At 46.3% G+C, this 20,757-nt stretch overlaps 1 protein-coding gene across 6 annotated transcripts in view; it reads right to left on the reverse strand.

Annotated features, from left to right (window-relative positions):
• EXTL3 (exostosin like glycosyltransferase 3) overlaps nucleotides 1-20,757 on the reverse strand; it is a 221,695-nt gene that overhangs the window by 45,819 nt on the left and 155,119 nt on the right. For all 6 annotated transcript variants that reach the window (XM_075923258.2, XM_075923261.2, XM_075923259.2 and 3 more), the window contains one exon: nucleotides 73-2,662. In XM_075923258.2, coding sequence (XP_075779373.1) covers nucleotides 73-2,220 — 2,148 coding nt within the window. In that variant the 5' untranslated portion in view covers nucleotides 2,221-2,662. The remainder of the gene's footprint in view (nucleotides 1-72; nucleotides 2,663-20,757) is intronic.

Raw genomic sequence — 20,757 nt, forward strand, 5'->3', positions numbered from 1 at the left:
GACACTTTTTAAAAGAAGTTATAGTCCACTGTAAAAATGTCAAACCCAATGGAGCATGGGAGTGTTTCTTACCATGATTGGGACCCCGATGTCTGGCCACAAGAGGTCTTCAGACGGAAGCTTGGGGGAGTTCCACACTACTACAACTTTATTTAAGTAAGGGAGCCCATTGAGTCTCTCTAGGGAGTTCATTAAGACTTCCTCTCGCTCATAGGTTAACATGACTACTGTGAACTGCTCCCTTGGGACATTGCCACCCAAGGCAGCTTGGAACTCTTTCCCAGAACCACCTGCACCTCCTCCAATTGGCCGAAATCCAGTCCCGGACCCAAGAAACTTGGCTTCGGAAGGTAAAACGGGATCAAAAGGTGTGTGGGGAAAGAGGTGGAAAGGTCCCGGGGCGGAGTTCCAATTCCTGTAAATATCCATTGCGGTGAGAGTAAAATTGCGAAGGTATTTGGGAGAGGCATAGGGTGGCTCCGTCTCCACCGGCCCCAAGTCTAAGTCACCATTGTCGGCCATGTTGGGGTCAGTACCGGCAGCTTTGCCAGAGCGGTGGGGAATCTCCACTGCAGTTTCTTCTCGAATAGGAGCAGCCGGGATTTGAATTCGAGTCCTTATGATCGCTAAGACTGTGCTGAACACATTGTCCGAGGTGGAGAAGTAAGTCTCCCACAAGAAGCGCCCCTGCCTCCTCATGGCAAGGAGATCGTTGTCAGAAATGCTTCTCAGAAGAAAGTGCACTTCTGTGATACGTGGCTTTGGTATGATTAAGGCTGCCTCATTCCACCGGATCACCTCATGATAGGGCAGCTGAACTTGCTCTCCAAGAATCACTGGAATGGCTCCAACTTCCAGAGCCTCGAAGAGTCTCATGGCACACCCAGCAGAGATCAATAGATGGGTGTCCCCCGGTGTGATTATCAGTGCAAACGTAGATAGCTTCAGTAGCTCTAATCGGTCATCCCTTTCTCCACAAAGAGCCCACTCAGTGGGCAGACTCGCCTTCGGCTGGTTCTTACAAGTGAATTCCACCAAGACAAAGTCCAACTTACTGTCTTGGACAGCTTTCAGGGTGGTAATGATCCTGTCATCATAGTCAGCTGGGGCATTGCCTTCAATTTCCTCTTCAAACGAACGAACCTCTTGCAAGCTGGAGCGAAGAGACTCTATTTTCTCTCCCTGGAAACTGAATAGGTACTTTCGCTTAACTGGCACCTGGGGTGGGATCTCTAGGAAGTTGGGTTCAGACATCGCGTGGACTAGAGGCGATACCACGATATCAAACCCTGGCCGATACTGTAGGTCATAAAACGTGGACTGGGCAATCATGGCACGCCCGGTGCTGATGTTGTAGATGAAGTTTTGAGTTTCCGATTTCCTCGATAAGTTAATAATGAGATGGTTGTGTCCATCCGTCCTCCAATATGGCAAAGAGTGCAACTGTTGCTGTAGCTCAGTAGCTTTTGGCATTATGGGCTCTTGCATTTCCCCCACTAGAATTACATACACACAAGCAATGTTTGCATTTTCAGTAACGTACACATTAGTTCTGACGGTTGCCTCAAAGGCTTGCTTAATTAACGGGTCTAAGGAGCTACCAAAAGGGTACTGATCGCTGTTGTAGACATACACGGGGAAGCCAGATGTCAGTGGGCAGCGTGAGTAGTCAAAGCAGTTGTGAAGTCGGCAGTTCCGGTTGGATTTTGGCAAAGGCAAGTTAGCTTCGTCTTTGTCTGGCAGCAGCCGGATTGGCAAGGAGAGTTTTGGCTGGTTCTGAGCCATCAGTTCTTTGTAGGAATGCTCAGTCTGGCTGATGACGTTCTTCAGCTGCAGGAGATCTTGCTTGGCATTCTCTATGCTCTTCTTGCAGGCTTCGATCTTCAGGTTCAACTTGGCGATCTCGCTGTTGAGCTCCTGCCGCTTGGCCTCCAGCTGGAGCAGCTCCTCACTTACCGACTCCCGGATGCGGCACAGGTCCTGGACATGCTTCACCTCACACAGCTCGTTTCCCGTGCGGGGGCCGAAGATGCGTTTGCCGGCATCATCCGCGTCATCAATGGTGGTTAAGTAGTAGTGGGCGATGAGGGGGAAGAAGACAAGGATGATGAACAGGGTAAAGCTAAGCCAGGTGAGCCGGATTCGACTGGACCATCGCAACACCCAGGGTTGGCCGCCATTCCCCACTCCCCCATTCCGCAACATGGTATACCCAGTCATGAGTCAGAGTCGGTGCGCGCCCAATCACGTTGGATCAGTAGCCATCACCAAAACAGTGCTCTAAACAAGTCTCTAAAAGAAAATGTTATTGTGCCTGCTTTATAAGGAGCCAATAGAATGGAAATTTCATCTTCTTGCCGCGAGGATGGCTGCCTTCTGCCTTTTTGGTGCAAATGCAACTTTTGATCCAATTAGAATCAAACATCGAACAACCCCCCCTTGATCTCCGGTTAGCTAGCTGTTGCTAACAGTGTGGTGGTGTTGCCATGGCAACAAAAGCACAATAGGATCCAGTCGACCTCTTATCACTGCTCTTGACATCCTGCATTGCCATCCAATAAATACGCAGAATCAACGGCCACAGTTGAAAAGCGAGCTGGAAGAGACTTGGATAAGTGTCAGTCTCTCTCATCACCTCTGTGCGGTCGATATTCAGCCATGCCTACAAAAGAACAATAGAGTCAGACAAGGCAAAATGACATCTTAGTAAGCTATAAAACAAAGAAACATTTACTAGAAGCATCTATAGAGTCAAAAACATAAGCATTCTGATTCACTTTTACTTTATTACTCTACGTGATGTTATCTGATTGAAGTATGACCATACAGATCACTGTTGCAACCACTGTTCTATATTTGCCACAAACAAAACATGGCACGTAAGAGGTCTACAAAAAGGTTATCATTTCTGGTTCTAATTATGTGATTTGTATGCACCTGTCCTTATTGTATCTGAAGATATAAATACTAGTGATGTACCTACACTGAAAATGTTTGCTCCTGGAGTAACACCCACAATGTATTTAGCCAGCATGTCTCGGAGGGACTGTTCAAAGTAAGTGGCTCATCAAGAAGTACTTCACTGACAGTGGTCCATGGGAGATGCCAATCTAACACTGAATGGACTTTCCCTGTGGATGCTCCATCTGAACTATAGGAAATGGACAGGTGACTTGCCCATGTGATTCCATAATCCACCTTCACCTGTAATTTTCCACAGAATGAACAATGGGATTCCCCCTACATGGGAAACTATAAAAGGCCCTGGGAACACCAGCATTTTGCCTCTTTTCTGCTCTGGGCTCTTCCCTGTTCAAGCCTCTGGGCTATGGATTTATACTAATGGGAGCATTCTAACAAAGAAGCCCTTCCAATTAAATCGGAAGCAACCAACTACTCGACTTATGCCAGCAGTTCAAATCATCACTGCTACCTGCCCAAATCAAACATTTTACAATTATTGCATGTATTTGATTCCTTAAAGCAGTCTTAACTCTCACTTTTCTCTCTCTCTCTCTCTCTCTCTCTCTTTCTTTCCCTTATACGTTGAATAGTAACACAGAGGTAGCTGTGTTAGTCTAATCTTGCTAAAACAAAAGGAAAAACTATGTAGCACTTTAAAGACTAACAACGTGACCCCACCTTCTGTACTAAATCTGATTTGTCAGTTTAATAATGTTCACTTTTTCATTGTATTCCTTTGGTATATATGGTCATGCCAATTCTCTTCCAGAATATGATATGAGGAAGTGGGTCTGGCCCACGAAAGCTCATCACCTAATAAACCATCTTGCTAGTCTTTAAAGTGCTACATAGTTGTTCCTTTTGTTTCCCTTATACATAAACCTTTAGATTTTAGCTACTAAAGGCTTGGAAACAGCACAATTTTTTAGTAGGATCTGAGTTATATTTTGACAGGGGGTGTGTAGCAGGTACTTTGGGATCAGAAGAACCTGTTACATGATGCAGCTGGTTGTAAAGAACCACTCAGATCTGAAGCCAGAGTTTTTGGAGGGGATATAAAGACTGGACTGCCTCAGGAAACTGCTTTTATGACTTCTTGTCTGCCAGGGTGGCGAGACAAAAGTTACTTCCGTGGCTGGTTTGGTATATCTAACGGGGGAATAGCCACCAGTCTTTTGGGGTATATTTTAGTGTATTCTCAGCAGTGTGACCTGAATTGGTATTCTCAGTTGTGACCCACGAAGGCCCGGTTGTAGTGCAGTACTTACAAACCCGAGGAACTAACACGATTAATTAGACACAGGGGACAGTTGTATCTAAAGACGTCTTAAAAACCCGTGTGGTCCAGCAATCAGAACAGAGACTAGCAGTCAATAAATCTGATTTTCTACTCTTTCCCCTGCTACTGACTCGCTGAGATACACTGGACAAGTCACTTAAACTTTGCGTGCCTCAGTTTTCCACCTGTAAAATGGAGATATTCATAACTCCCCATCTTTTTATGGCATGTTGTGACCCTTAGATAAATGGTACTATAGAATTACAAAGTATTACTACTACAAAATATTTGAGTTAAAACATCTCATTCGAGTCTTGGGCCCCATTCTGAATTAAGAACTGATCATCTACATTTGCATGAAGGATTTGCAATTTGGACAAGCCACACATGAGGGGACTAGCTTTATGTGGCCAGTCTAATTTTACTTATAACAAATCTAAGCATGACTATATACCTCCAATTTGCTGTACTGGCAATCTCCTCCTTTATCTACCTTTTATCTGAATTTATTTGGCCTTATAAAACAAGCCACAGAGGTGGGAAATTAAATAATCGAGTTGTGTTTTCTATAGAGGATGAACATGATGATGCTCTGCATGAAGAGTGTTATTTGTCATAAGTAGCAAATATACCACAAAAAGACATGATCATGAGTATGAGGATCAGAAAGACATCTATATTGAATAATTGATTTGCTAGTCACCTTTCGTGTAAAAAGGGCACATTTTCTGCCTGTGGTATCTTATTATATAGATCTTACCAAACTCAGTTAATCAAAGGGACAGCACACACACCCTCGATGAAATGCTAATTTCCACTAATATGAATTGGTCCCAAGATACACAGTTTAGAAACCAGTGAAAACAAATCTTACACAATTACCTAAATAAGGGGAACATTTGATATGTTCCTCTTGGAATTCCCAAAATAAAAGTAGGAGCAAGCCAAATAGAAACCATAGCTGGCACCAAGTAGAGAAAGCAGATACCAATAAGTAGACACACAAAAGACGTGCCACCTTTTTGTTCTGTGTTTGTTCAGTGCCTAGCACAATCAGGTTTGGGTCTGTGACAAGGTCTCTGAGGTAAAACCACAATGCAAATAAATAAAGAATACGACATCACTTTCACAAACTGCTTTCTCACAGGCATGTGATGGCCGTTATAAAAATGCGACTGAGCCAAGTTTAGGGAGTTGCACACCAACCCGCATAGCGTGAGTTGGAATCTTACAGTCTTTGCTACTAAGTACAGTCACTATAGAAGCTGCTGTGACAACAGACAAAATGCTACAATACTCTACGTTCCTGTGCTGAAGATGAGCAACTATATAAATCCATGGTACGCCCACAGCTTGAATACTGAGCACCAATGAGGTCTCCTCATCTCAAAAAAGATATACTGGCATTAGAAAAGGTTCAGAGAAGAGCAACTAAAATGATGAGGGGTTTGGAACAGGTCCCATATGAAGAGAGATTAAAGAGACTGGGACTTTTCAGCATGGAAAAGGAGACTAATGGGGGATATGATAGAGGTCTATAAAATCATGAGTGGTGTGGAGAAAGTGAATAAGGAAAAGTTATTTACTTGTTCCCATAATATAAGAACTAGGAGCCACCAAATGAAACTAATGGGCAGCAGGTTTAAAACAAATAAAAGAAAGTTCTTCTTCACACAGCGCATAGTCAACCTGTGGAACTCCTTGCCTGAGGAGGCTGTGAAGGCTAGGACTATAACAGGGTTTAAAAGAGAACTAGATAAATTCATGGAGGTTAAGTCCATTAATGGCTATTAGCCAGGATGGGTAAGGAATGGTGTCCCTAGCCTCTGTTTGTCAGAAGGTGGAGATGGATGGCAAGAGAGAGATCGCTTGATTATTACCTGTTCGATTCACTCCCTTTGGGACACCTGGCATTGGGCACTGTCGGCAGACAGGGTACTGGGCTGGATGGACCTTGGGTCTGACCCAGTGTGGCCATTCTTATACAGGCAGTCCCCGACTTACGCGGATCCGACTTATGTCGGATCCTCACTTACGAATGGGGCTTTTCTCGCCCCGGAGCTCACGGGTGGCGGGTTGCCACCCGTGTCCTCCGGAGCGAGAAAAGCTTCTCCCGGTCTCCCTGGTCTGCTGGGGGGGTCCAGCAAAGCCGCTGGACCCCCCCAGCAGACCAGGGACACCCGAGCAAAGCTGCCCAGGCTGCCAGTGGCTTTGCTGGACCCCCCCCCCCCCAGCAGACCAGGGGGACAGGAGCAAAGCCGCCCAGGCGCCCGCCGCCTGGGCGGCTTTGCTGGGGTCTCCCTGGTCTGCTGGGGGGGGGGGGGAAGGAGGCGCAGCTAGTGCCCCCCCCTCAGCAGACCAGGGAGACGTGGAGCAAAGCCCTGGGCCTGTGGTAGAGCAGGTGGGGCGCTGCCAGTTGGCCCCGCAGCACCGCTGCTTGGCGCTACTGGACCAACCCAGCAGCACCCCAGCTGCTCTGCCCCAGGCGTCCCCAAGTCAGCCGCTCCTGAAACTGACCAGTGGCTGACTACAGGAAGCCTCTGCCCCGGGGCTTCCTGGAATCAGCCGCTGATCAGTTTCAGCAGCAGCTGACTTGGGGACTTGGGGTTCTTAAGTTGAATCTGTATGTAAGTCAGAACTGGCGGTCAGTTTCAGCAGCGGCTGACGCCAGTTCCGACTTACATACAGATTCAACTTAAGAACAAACCTACAGTCCCTATCTTGTACGTAACCCGGGGACTGCCTGTATGTTCTTAACTAATCTCTCTCTGGGACCCTTTAAAACGCCAGCACCTTTGTGGGTATGTAACAAAGAAATAAAGGCACAAGGAGAGCTTGCCCCAAAACTGATATGTGAAAACCGACCAAGGTGATGAGCAGTGTTTCCTGCACAGGCCCGTCCGCCTCCTCCGCAGAGCCGTGCAGTGGTTGCTCAGCTGCTCTGAGGCGGGGCCATGTGGCAGGTGGTTGCCCCACCCCAGGAGCGGCAGAGCACCATGCGGCTCTGGCCTTAGCTTCAGCTCTTCCCTAGCGGCCGGAGCTGCGTGTTGGGCAGCCGGTGGCTGCTCTTGCGGCCCCGGCTGGGGCCAGAGCCAGGGCCGCTCTGACAGCTGGGGCCACATGCTGGGGGACCAGGGCTGCTCTGACAGCTGGGGCCACATGCTGGGGGACCAGGGCTGCTCTGACAGCTGAGGCCACATGCTGGGGGACCAGGGCTGCTCTGACAGCTGGGGCCACATGCTGGGGGACCAGGGCTGCTCTGACAGCTGAGGCCACATGCTGGGGGACCAGGGCCGCTCCGACAGCTGGGGCCACATGCTGGGGGGCCACTATCAGCTAGGGCCGCATAGTGGCTTCCCAACTGCTCCGAGCGGGCTGCATGGTGGCTGCCCAAAGCTGGAGCCGGGCTGTGGTGCGGCTGCTCCTGGGTCTCCCTGAATCTCTCTTCTCCCCCCCCATAGCTCTCTTTTTGCCCCTCAGAGTCCTCTGCCCCCCCAATGCTCTGTCCCCCTCCCCCTATGTCAGTGCCCCACCCCCAGCACCTCACTCCCTACAAATCTTAGGCACTGGCAGCAGCTTCCCTCTGGCCCAGGCAGGGACTCACAGCCAGACCCACGAGGAGCAGCCTGGGGTAGTCCCTGCCCTGTGCGCAGGCTGCCCTGGGAGTAGCACTCGGCGGGGTGGGGGGGTACATCTCACCTTCTCCCCATGAGGTGGGGGGGTGTTACCTGGGAGAGTCTCTTGGGGAGCAGCACCACTGGTGACACCCATCCGAACATGAACCCGTGACCTCGCTGTTGGTGCACAAGACCAAACTCACCCCGTTCCTGGCTGGAAAATCTTAGCGGGAACCCTGGTGAAGAGATTTCATTGCGGCAGGGTGTAGGTCGGTAGGGAGGAGAGAACTCAGGAGTGATTGAGATCTTAATTAAAGGGGACGGGGGAGGGAAATAAGCCATCCTGATAATGCAGCCACAATTCCCTAACCTATTTTCGTTACAAGGGCACCTGTTGTGACAATGATTAAATGGGAATCCTCCCCACGCCCTACCGGCGACAATTAGAGCTGAACGAGCCGCAAGGACAGTGAAAAATCAAGGGACATCACACGTCCATAATGCCGCCCAGCAAAAAGCAAGAGCAGAAATCTCAGAAAGCTGGGAGGATAAAGGGGCTAAAAAGTCAGGAAAAGGTTAAATCAGCTTTCTGTGAGTATGATCGGTGTGGGAGGCCTTGGCTCCCCTTAGCAGAACATTTTAATAGCATGCCCTGCGCACCAGCTTCCATTTGTATGTGCTGAGGTGGAGAGCTGGCAGGGAATGCAAATCTCCCCTACTTGTGCATGAGCTGTCAGTCATGCCGAGTGCTCTAGGAAAAACAGGATCCTTTCATGGGGTCCCGGAGCCACACGGCCGTCGCTATGTATTACCGAACAGAATGGTTTCATGATGCACAAACGTACATGGCAAATGATTAACTAAAGGCAAAAAAGTTGTAAAAGTTGATTGAAACTTGTTATTTAAAAAAAAAAAAGCTTCCATCCGTTCTAGGAAAGAGTGACTCAGGGATGCCGAGGCCGTTAGCAGCCACTCGCATTTATACAGTTCCTCAGCCTCCGAGCTTCAGACGCCCTCGCCAAACTTCCAAATAATTGCTCGTTCCATCACTGAAATGCAGCTGTCTCTGGGGTGAGCGCTGGCAGCCACTTTAAACGGGAGCGACAAAAAGTTTAGGGTGGGAAGTGAAGACAATCGAAGCAGATGTTCGGCCTCAACTGTGGCCAGTGGAGTGAGGATGACGTACAGAGGACAATTTCAAGGGGGAATTTCAGGGACGCTGACTGTAATAACGCCAAAAACTTTACCACTATAGGCCCCCACTCCTAGCCCCCGTGACAAACACAGCAGGGCCTTCCATCAGCAGCCTGGCCCCTCCAACAGCACAGAACTGCCTGGTATTATTCGAGGGCATTGGGTCGGTGCCAGTTCAGAAGGGAGAGCGCAGCCAGCCATGGTGATGGGCGGGACAAAAAGAAACACTACAAAAAAGTTCCTGCCACATCCTGGGTTTCCCTGGAGGTCTCCAACCTCCAGCCCCATTACTAACCCTCTCCCACTCTGTCTCTGGTTTCATCTGGGCCACAACTAACTTCAACCAGGGTCCTGCCAGAACTTCTTGGCGCTCTTCTGGCTCGTACCCCTACCAGCCCGAGACCTGGCATTCAGTTTCCAAAGCATCTTACAGTGGTTCTCTCGGTAACAGTCTATGAGCACTAGCGTAGCCAGAAGGGCCCCAACTTCAGGTGGGTGGGCAAAAATGGGAAGCAGGGGAGAACGGGACAGGAGGGATGGGGGGCTGGCTAACCAGACATAGCTGGGTAAGTCCCCATGCTCCAATCCCGCTTCCCCGCTGGAGGGGCCTGGATGCAAAGGGGGTGGGACACGACCCACTCAGGCCCACCCACGGCTACGCCCTGCTATGACCTAGGATTATCTTAATGTCTCCTTTGGGAGACAGAGCGTAATCACAGGAGCACGTGGTGCACCCTAGCAGCGCCTCCCAAACTCCATTACAGCAGCTACAGGAGGACACTGAAGTGGCTCCATTTAAGGGCTTCCATGAATATCAGATGACTCAGTTTTCCCGCGTGACTTAGGGAGAGTCACTGAGTCTCCCCTGGGCCCAAGGCCCCCATCTGTACAGTGGTGGACAACAGCACAACCCTGCATCACACAGAAGTTAGAAGGATAAAGCCATTAAACACCACGAGGTGCTCAGATACCATAAAAAGTAACAAATAGTCTAGCACGGTGACAAGCTATTTGAAAACAAAAAAGCACTAAGATGCCGGTACTCCAGGGGAAAAGTTGTTGAGCTCTGACTGGACGTGCCAGTACTGCGTCTGGAGGTGCTGGTACGGCGTACCGTGCAGTACTGTCACAAAAAAAGCACTGGTGACAAGTATCAGAGGGGTAGCCGTGTTAGTCTAACACCTTATAGACTAACAGATTTATTGGAGCATAAGCTTTCGTGGGCAAAGACCCACTTCGTCAGTTGCATGTAGTGGAAATTCCAGAGGCAGGTAGAACTATACAGGCACATGAAAAGAAAGGAGTACCAATCAAGAGGAAGGCTAGAGCAGTATTTCTTAAACTGTGTTCCGCAGCACACTGCTGTGGAGAACAACAGAGTTCAAAATGGCCACCCTTAAAGGGGCAGGCGACTTTTTTTCCCCCCAATAACCTCCGCCCCACCCCCCCACCCAACAAAAAAATCTTTGATGTTCCTCTAAAAAAAAAAAAAAAATTGTTTGGTGTTCCTCGATTTTAAAATGTTTAAGTAACACTGGGCTAGAGATAACAAGGTCAATTCAATCAGGGAGGATGAGGCCCACTTCTAGCAGCTGATGTGGAGGTGTGAACACCAAGAGAGGAGAAACTGCTTTTGTAGTTGGCTTTGCCCACGAAAGCTCATGCTCCAATAAATCTGTTAGTCTATAAGGTGCCACAGGACTTCTAGTTGTTTAAACAAATAGTCTAGTAGCACCTTAAAGAATAGAAAAAAACCATGTAGATGGTATCAAAAGTGAAGACGACAACCCATTTCTTCGCTTATGATACCATCTACATGTTTTGTTAGTCTTTAAGATGCTACTAGACCATTTGCTGTTTAAGTTTTTCCTGTTGCAGACTAACTTGGCTACCCCTCTGAAGCTTCAGATACCATAGTGATTGGAGCCACTAACATACCAAAATAAAAAGGGGGGACTGAGCAGTGAAGCACTGCCTGGTCCTCTCAAAATGGAGACAGGAAAGCGTGGTATCTCAGGGGCTGGATTCATCCCCAGAAGTTTGCTAACAGTAACCTTCATTAAATTGCAATGGATCTAAACATAATTAGTGCGGTTCCATCACAGGCGGATAGAGCACTTAAGGGCCCAATCCTATGGCAAAGAAGCAGGACTGAGCCCCTAAAACAACACCAGTATCAAGGAAATGCAACATTCTGGTCCACTACCCTTGACCCCTATTTGTTTACAACTATTCTGCCTTCTGTTCCTTCCAGCGACTCCCAGTTCCGTAAATTCTGTTTACGCAGCACAAATCAACAAAGCCCACCCTCTCCTGCTCTAAAACACGGAGCATGGGCGTAAAAGAAGTCTGTGCATTTAGAAACCTGAAACTTGTTCAGCTGCTAACTTGAAGGCCACGTTACAGAAACTAAAAAAAAAGTTTGGGGAGGTATTCTTAACGCAACACATGTGGTTTGGGATCAATGGAAAACTACTGACTGTCAGTCCGAAATATGTGCTAATGATAACAAAAGCATGTTAGACATTTTCAAGCTGCTCTTCCTTACCCAAGGTTTTATTCCCCACCAGCTAGATGCAGCTGGACATTCCTTTTGACTTGAAGACACACTTTTGCTAGGATTTGAAAAGAAAAATGAAAAACGAAATAAAAAGCCCAATCTGGTGATTTTAGCATGAAAGCCTCCGGTTTTACTATCAAGAGCAATACGCACCCAAGCGACAGTTGTTTCCCCCATCCCAAAGGAAATGTGAGAGCAGGAAGAGTATTAATTCCTTTATCCCCAACAGACAACACTATCTGACTCCAAAGAACTGCTTGGTTCTGTCAAAAACAGAACCCTGTCTAGAAAAGAGCCATGCTCACATTTTAACCAGTGTCTGACGCACCTAACTACCCAAAAGGGCTGGTAATCTCTCAAGAGATCAGAAGCTAAATGCTGAGCTAATTCACATCTCACTCCTCACATGATTATTTTTGCAAACATTCCCCACCACCTCTTTCTGTCAACCTACTTTGCCATTCCTCTAATACTGAGGATAGCTTTGCTTTAAAATGTTTTTAAAAGCTCTTTCCTGGAAAGTTCTTTGCCCAGCAGTACTAGGCTACACAACTAAATGGTTACCCTATTGCATTACAGCATCTTTCTTCAATCTGACCCTCAGGTATTTCCCCAACTTGCTTCCTTCCCCAGAAGGAATACAATGCACCTGTCCCACTCCCATAGGCAAAACCAGTTCGCTCTGCTTCTGAATGTCTACTAGGACAGTTGATGCTCAGGTACTGGTAAAAAGTCATCATCACTGCTCATTGATGTAAAGTTGCCTGCAAGTTCCACATACATGACCCTTGAGCACACCTGGTCTTTGACATACCTCCCTCCCCCTTTTGCCCCCCGCAGAGTTAGAGAGACCTCATTCTTCTCTGGACACATTTCTGAAAGGAACCCTGGAAACGCCAAACTCAGGGAAAGCAGATCTTGAATTGCTATTCGACATAACTCTGTTGAACAGATCAAGTAGAACACAGGGGGTATGTCTAGACTACATGTCTCTGCCGACAGAGGCATGTAAAATAGGCTACCCGACACAGTCAATGAAGCGGGGATTTAAATATCCCCGGCTTCATAAAAATAAAAATGACCGCCACGCTGTGCCGGCTCAGCTGATCGTCGGCACAGTCAAGACGCAGATCGGTCAACAGGGAAAGCCTTTGTCGACCGCTCCCTTATGCCTCATGAAACGAGGTTTATAGGAGCAGTTGACAAAGGCTTCCCCTGTTGACCGATCTGCATCTTGACTGCTGCACTGTGCCGACAATCAGCTGAGCCGGCATAGCATGGCAGCCATTTTTATTTTAATGAAGCTGGGGATATTTAAATCCCCACTTCATTGACTGTGTCGGGTAGCCTATTTAACATGCCTCTGTCGGCAGAGGCATGTAGTCTAGACATACCCAGGGAGATCAACTGACCTAATGTCAAGAGAATGCACCAAACCTTCCAGAAGGAACAATCTACATACATAGTACCTTCCTCTACTAGATCTGAGCTACTGTCACATACCCAAAATGCTCTTCCACTGCACAGCCATCCTCTCTGCCTCTCTCCTGTTTCCTTTTATCTACTCTTGGCTTACCATCATGGAACCTGACAATTTGCGATTGAATCCTTGCTTGGAAAAAAAGGCTGAGAGTTCCTCTATGCCAGGTAGAAAGCAAATTGCAACTTTCCTCATCACAAGGGCTACCAGCAGCCTCAACTCAGCCATCACATACCGAATGAGCATGAACAGACCAACCTTCCTGTTCAGAGCAGGCTGATGTGAACCTCTCCTGGTTGGTGCTGAAGGTAGTACTGGCATGGTCTCTGCTTTACTGTCTCTGACCTGAGTATTTGGCTTTTATCTCCAAGGCGCGCAACACGCCCCATTCTCCAGCGCTGCTATTTTTTTTAAAGGCAAAGACAGAAAAATAAAAAACTTGTATATTGCTGCTAAAAGAGGAAATACACTTTCTTCCTCTCCCGTCTGGGGGTGAACAAAGCTCGCTGGAGCATAACAATGGGAGGGAAATACACTCACACACTTTAGGGACTTGTGAGACAAACACATTCTCAGGGCTCTCAAAGAAACAAGCACACCCCAAATCTGCACTCTGTTGGCAAACAGGGGGCATTCGAGGCTTGTCCTTTACTGATGAACAAGGAGAGTAAACCTCTTCCATGTGTGCTTTAAGGTACATTTGGAAGGGCACCCTGTGTGAAAGTTCGGCTAAAAAGAAGAGCAGATAGAAAATTAATTGTGAAGCAACTTACCTCCAATAGCCTCAGAGAAGATCGCCAGAGAGTTGAACCATCTCAAAAGCTAGCAAGTACAGAGTAAACTCTCCCAGGCAGCCTAGTAATCTGAAGTGTCAGGGGAGGAGAAGCCATATTTTTTTCCTGCATCATGACCCAGCTTTCAACCAAAGCAGGTGGCATTTCATCAATTCAAATCAGAACTAGGGTATATCTGCCCTGCCTACCACGCTCCAATATATTCATACAGAGGGGTCCCTGCTATGCAGAGACCTCCTCCTCCTCGCACTGAACAGAAGGGAGCTGCTACCAAAGACCCTACAAGAGATAAGTCTGCCGGAGGGAAGGGAGAGGGACTGCATGTGGGGGTAGCCTCAGCACTGGGCAGTGGGAGAAAGATTCTTTCCCCTGTGAGGTAGTCTTCACTAAAGTGAACACAGCCAGGATTCCCGAGGTAAGTGCCAGCTACGGGGAGAGACTAGTGGCGGGAAGAAAGGAAGAGCCGGGTGGACATGTTCTCCCTGTCTCTGCAGATGACAGTGGACTAGTAGACTCCAGGTCATTTCCGAGACGCTTTCTTCCCCTAGTTTTCAGTAGCAAAACGTGCTCACTGGTTTAATCTCCACTGCGCCTAGCGGATAATACTTTAGCCACCAGTACCCCTGTTTTGCAGTCCCGGGAGTGAATACTTTACTTTTGAGCTGCCCTGAGGCTACGTGCCAGTATTTATTTGTTGTTTTTTAAGTTTTTCCTGTTACAGACTAACTCGGCTACTTCTCTGAAGATTGTGGATATAGCGCACTTAGATTTTCACAAAGCCTTCGTCAAGGTCTCTCACAAAAGGATCTTAGGCTAAGTAAGCTGTCATGGGATAAAAGGAAAGATCTGTAACTGGTTAAAAAACAGGAAACAAAGAGTAAGAATAAATGGTCAATTTATTGATGGAGAGAGGTAAATAGGGATGTCCACCAAAAGTCTGAACTGGGACCAACCCTATTCAACATGTTCATAAATGATCTGGAGTAAGGAGTAAACAATGATAAGTCCATTGCGTTGAACGGAGCACTAGGATCAGTGTTAACTCTTTGTCGACCATGATGAATCCCCCACCAGCCAAATTTGCAGTCAGATCACATAGATGGGCCTGCATGTTACCAAAAATGCTTCCAAGCGTGTCTCTCTTACCAATGGAAGTTGGTCAATAGAAGTTATTTCCCCACTCATCTGGTCTCTCAAATATCCTAGGACCAACGTGGCCACATCACTGCATACAGCGATGGTGGGCATGCCCAGTAGATGACTAAGCTGATGAGGGAGATGTCCAGTGGAGAGGTGTTTGTATGCCAGGTGATGACAGACTCTAGAAGATGGCTGGGGATGTTACAATGACATGGCAACAGAGCGTTTCCCTGTTCCCCCAGTTCAACTGCTCTCTCATTAATAAGGAGCCAACATTCCTAGGCTTTACTTCCAGGTCAGGTGTTGCTTCTATAACCTTGGGCAAGGCACTGCCTCAGTTTCCCTGTCAGTAAGATGGAGATGAGGTCATGCCCTATCTTGTGAGTGTGCTGGAAGGCACAGTCTGGGCTGCACTTGTATTGCACCTTTCATCCCAAAGCACTTTACAAAACACCAATAGTATTGCCACTCACACTTTGCAATCCCTTCCAGAGGGGCAGGATGGGCAGGGCACCAGTCCAAGACTTGGGAGGCAGGGATTCAAGTCCCCACTCTGCCACAGACTCTCTCTCAGTTCCCCACCAGTAAAAAGAGGAAAACAGGAATGCCCAACCTTGTAAGTCCTTCCATGCCTTCCCCCTCATCAAAGTAATAGCTGATCACCTTACAAACATTAATGAGAACAGATGAGTAATTAAATCGATCTAATTTGGGTTTTTGTTACTTCCAGTCCAATTCATCTGAGGAAGTGGGTTTTGCCCACGAAAGCTCATGATTCTATATATTTTGGTTAGTCTCCGGTGCCACAGGACTACTCGTTTTTAAAGTTACACACTAACACAGCCACCCCTCTGCGATGTTTTATCCTTATGAAAAGCCTTTGAGCTACAAGTATCATTACCACTCTTTTACAGATAGAGAACTAAGGCACAACAAAGCTAAGTGACTTGCTCTAGGCCCCAGAGAACGACTGTGATGATGTTGGGAATTCAACCCATGTCTAAGTGCTCTAACCCTAAGACCATCCTTCCTTCAATGTGCATTTTTCAGTACTTATTCCTGTGTTTCAGGCACCTTCCCATCGGACATTTGACTGGTCAGATCTTTTAAAGCATTAGTATTAGAACAATAACAAAAAGTGGTCTACAATAGGGCTTAGCCTTAGCTAGAGATCTGTCATTACAAAAAAACAAGTTTCTTAGAGATACTGGAACTCAGAAAAATGTGGAACAATGAAATGAAGTGCTTAAAAAAAAAAAGTCACCATGATGCAATTAAAAAGTGGGTTGCTGCCTACCTAAGGGCATTGGTGCAAAAATATTTGATAATATTTTATTGCAGTTAAACAAGCGGTCACATTATTTGACCAGAGATAGGTGCAATAATATATCTTTTATTGGACCAGCTGCTGTAGGTGACAGTGAAGTTTTCGAGCTACACAGGGGTCTTCCTCAGGTCTGGGAAAGGTATCCCATTGCTTAAAGATACTCTACAAGTAATCTGCACATAGTCCCAACGGACCAATCAAGGTGAAGTGGCCTGTTGGGCCAGCTTGACAAACCTACTTTCCAACTCGGGTCTTTTCCATAGATTTCTAAATACACTGTTTCGCATATATAGCTTTTTAGGGTTTACAAGAATGCACTGAAACAACTATTAATAAGCCAGTCTCTTTTTTTAAAGCTCACTTTTCTCTTCAGCTGCAAGCCCAGAAGCATTCCTGTGCACAAAGAAATAACAGCATACAAGAAAATATTTTTATACTATGCAGAACTGAGGGTGGAGAATAGCTTGTGGACACAACATTACACTACATTGCTAAACCCAGAACAGGAAATCAAACAACAGAGCTTTAGAGGCAATCCCTTGGCAAATCTGACAGTTGCGTGATAGCTGACTTTGTAAAGACACTTTAAAAAGAAGACAGACAATTTTTAGGGCCTAGACACTAATAGAGCTAGAGAGGGAAGTTCTCTACTTCACCATACAGCAGGTACAGCCCAGGCAAGAGCAGCTCATTTTCAAAACCAAGGGGATATTAACTTCTGGCCCAGATCCAGAATAGCAAAAAGCAAAAGGAGCGATTTTCACCAATTCTTCATTTCTTGTCCTGATCTGGTCTAGTTGAGCGTTTCACTACAGCCTACTCCAATCACATGGATAGTGTGGCTGACACATTCTCTACAAATTATTCCCATTTGCTGAATTTGGTGCCAGTATCTTTGACGGTGCACAGAAATGTGTAATTCTTTAGGCATAATGAGTGAGGGGGAGAGGAGAAAGCAAAGATTTTAGCCTCAGCCCAGGACAAGAGCAGTTGGTTAAACCATCACCACCAAGAGACCTTAATATCCATTTTGGAGGAACATATTTTAGGGCAAGAGTTCATTGAGCCCTCGGCTAATATCGTCTCTCTGCTGAAACTGCCCACAAGGATGTAATTAGTCCAGATGCTTTCTGTGAGATACACCCTGCCCACTGGCAATGGCGGAGTGCCCAAACTTTCTTGCCACAGACCATCGGTAATATGGTCTATTCAATGGTTTCAACCAGAGGTGGGCAGAGATCTTCCAGGGGGAACATCAGCTCATCTAGATATTTGCCGCATTTTACAACAGCTTGCATAAAACCACTAGCGAAGTCAGTACAACTAAAATTTCACACAGACAAGTATATTCTGTTACCAAAAAGCAGAAGCAAAATCTAACTGTGTAAAACTGAAATGATCATAAACTCTGGCAAGTCAAGTGTAAAAAAATATATATAATTAGGACGGCCAAGTAAGAATTTGAAGAACCATTAGCCCAAGACTCAAAAAAAAAATATTTTTTTTTAAAAGTACATAAGAGCCTGCTATACAACCAGTGGAACTATGCCAAAGGAGCTCTCATGGAAGATAAGACACAGAGTTTCTCTGCAATAAAATTATTTTCATTGATCTTCACAGCTGAGAGACTCCTAAACCACTCTTTCAGGTGACAAATCTGAGGAGCTGTCCCAGATTGAAGTGTCATTACAAGTGGTTTTGGAACAAACACAAAAATTAAACAGTAATAAGCTGCCAGGGCCAGATGACTAGTTCTGAAGGAACTCAAATGTGAAATTACAGAATGATTTAATTATGGTATGCAAGTTAACACTTAAATCAACTTCTGGACCAGATCACTGGAAGATAGCGAATGTCCCACCAGTTTTTAAAAACAGCTTCAGAGGATATTCTGACAATTACAGGCCTGCTAAAGAACCAGGCAAATTAGTTGAAACTATGGTAAAGACTATAATTAGACACATTGATGAATACAATTCATTTGGGAAAAGTGTCATGTTATTGGATTTTAAAGTGAGCAGAGAGATCACTGCTGCGCCCACGGGGGTTGGGGTGTTTGTCCCAAATTCGGTACAAATTGGGCCATGCGAGGTGTCAAATGGAAGCGTATGCTCTACTGATTCTATATATACTACTCATGTGCTTGTATGATGTTTGTATGTGGAGTTATGAATATAGACTCTGTGCTGTTCCTGTGAACATTCTCTGTCTGAGACAGAGCAATGGGTCTGGACTTCCTGTTGTAAAGAAGGAATGGCCAGTGAATGACTGTGCTAATTAGCACAGCTCCAGGGACAATGGCTCTCAGAGTGGCCAGTACACACCTGAGGTATGCGTCTGGAAACCTGCAAACCAGCCAGGGCATAATGGCGGCTGGCATGTGGAAAACAGACAGGTCACTTGACCATGTGACCCACTTCAGCTTGGGAGACACAAGGAACAAATATAAAATGCCGTGAGGCGGTCTCCATCTTGTCTTCAATCTTGCTACTCATCCCAGATGCAGCCTTGTTAGGGACAGAGAGCCGGGAAGAATTGCTGACCCATCCTGACATAGGATGAACACCCAAGACTTTTAAGCTAGCAGTTCGTAACATCTCTGCTAAGAGTCTGCATCAAGAACTGGGTGATTGATGCATGTAATGTATTCTCCTTAACAACCTTACTCTCAACCTTTCCTTTCTTTTATTAATAAATCTTTAGATTTTAGATGCTAAAGGATTGGTTCAGCGTGCTCTTGTGGGTCAGATCCAAAGTGTAAACTGACTGGGAACTGTGGCTGGTTCTTTGGGACTGTGAGGATCTATTTGGAGTTGGTGAGATTGGGTTCTATAACCCCTCACCTGTGTGTAGGCCTGGGGCTGATTGTGGCACAGAGGGAGCCGGAGTGTCTGAGGGGTTTTGCTTGTGATGCTTCCTGCTGGCCGGATTGGCAGCTGAAGCTCTCGGTGTGACTGGTTTGTGGCCTATTTGGGAAAGGTTTCCAGTCGAGGGCTGTACGTAGCCCTGGTTTTGAGCAATTCGCCCTGAACGGATGGCCTCAGTGGTGCCCAGACCTGGCCCGGTCTGTCACAAAGAGTCAACATGGTTTTTGTTGGCTTCACTATCCCATTATTTGAGGGGCATGGGGGGCGGAGAGGGGAGTGAAAAGCATGTGGACATGAGTGATCTTTTGATCTCTCTCTCCTCCTCCCCTTCCCTTATTTATTCTTGGATCTGGACTTCTAACATTCCTGTCATCTGAAGAAGTGAGTTGCACCCACGAAAGCTCATGATACCATCTACATATTTAAAAAAACGACGAGGAGTCCTGTGGCACCTTATAGACTAACTGAAGTGTAGGCGCATAAGCTTTCGTGGGCAAAGACCCACTTCATCAGATGCATGTCATGCATCACATGCATCTGACGAAGTGGGTCTTTGCCCACGAAAGCTTATGCTCCTACACTTCAGTTAGTCTATAAGGTGCCACAGGACTCCTCGTCGCTTTTGCAGATTCAGACTAACACGGCTACCCCTCTGATACTCTACATATTTAGTTACTCTTTAAGGTACTGCTAGGCTATTTGTTGTTTTTTAAGTTTTTCCTGTTACAGACTAACTCGGCTACTTCTTTGAAGATTGTGGATATATTTTCACAAAGCTTTTGACAAGGTCTCTCACAAAAGGATCTTAAGCTAAGTAAGCTGTCATGGGATAAAAGGAAAGATCTGTAACTGGTTAAAAGACAGGAAACAAAGAATAAGAATAAATGGTCAGTTTATTGATGGAGAAAGGTAAATGGGGATGTCCACCAAAGGTCTGAACTGGGACCAATCCTATTCAACATATTCATAAATGATCTGGAGTAAGGGGTAAGCAATGATATGGCAAAATTTGCAGATGATACTCAAGATAATGAACTCCAAAGCAGACTACAAAGAGTTACAAAAGGGAGCTCACAAAACTGGGTGACTGCGCAACAAAATGGCAGAAGAAATTCAAATGTTGATAAATCAAAGTAACGCACATTGGAAAACATATGAAATGATGGGGGTGGTTAGCTGATACCACTCGAGAGTCATTGTGGATAGTTCTCTGAAAACATCTACTCAATGTGCAGCAGCAGTCAAAAAGGCAAACAGACTGTTGGGAATCATTAGGAAAGGGATAGATAATAAAACAGAAACTATCACACTGCTGCTATTTAAATCCATGGTACACCCCCATCTTGAATACTGCACGTAGATGTGGTCGCCCCATCTCAAGAAAGATATACTGGAATTGGAAAAGTTTCAGAAAAAGGCAAGAAAAATGCTTAGGGGAATGGAATAGCTGCCATATGAGGAGATATAAATAAGCCTGGGACTTTTCAGCTTGAAAAAGACATGACTGAGTGGGTATATGAGATATAATTAGATAT

Source organism: Pelodiscus sinensis, chromosome 3 (assembly GCF_052426305.1).
Source record: "Pelodiscus sinensis isolate ZL-2025 chromosome 3, ASM5242630v1, whole genome shotgun sequence".
Classification (NCBI taxonomy): domain Eukaryota; kingdom Metazoa; phylum Chordata; order Testudines; family Trionychidae; genus Pelodiscus; species Pelodiscus sinensis.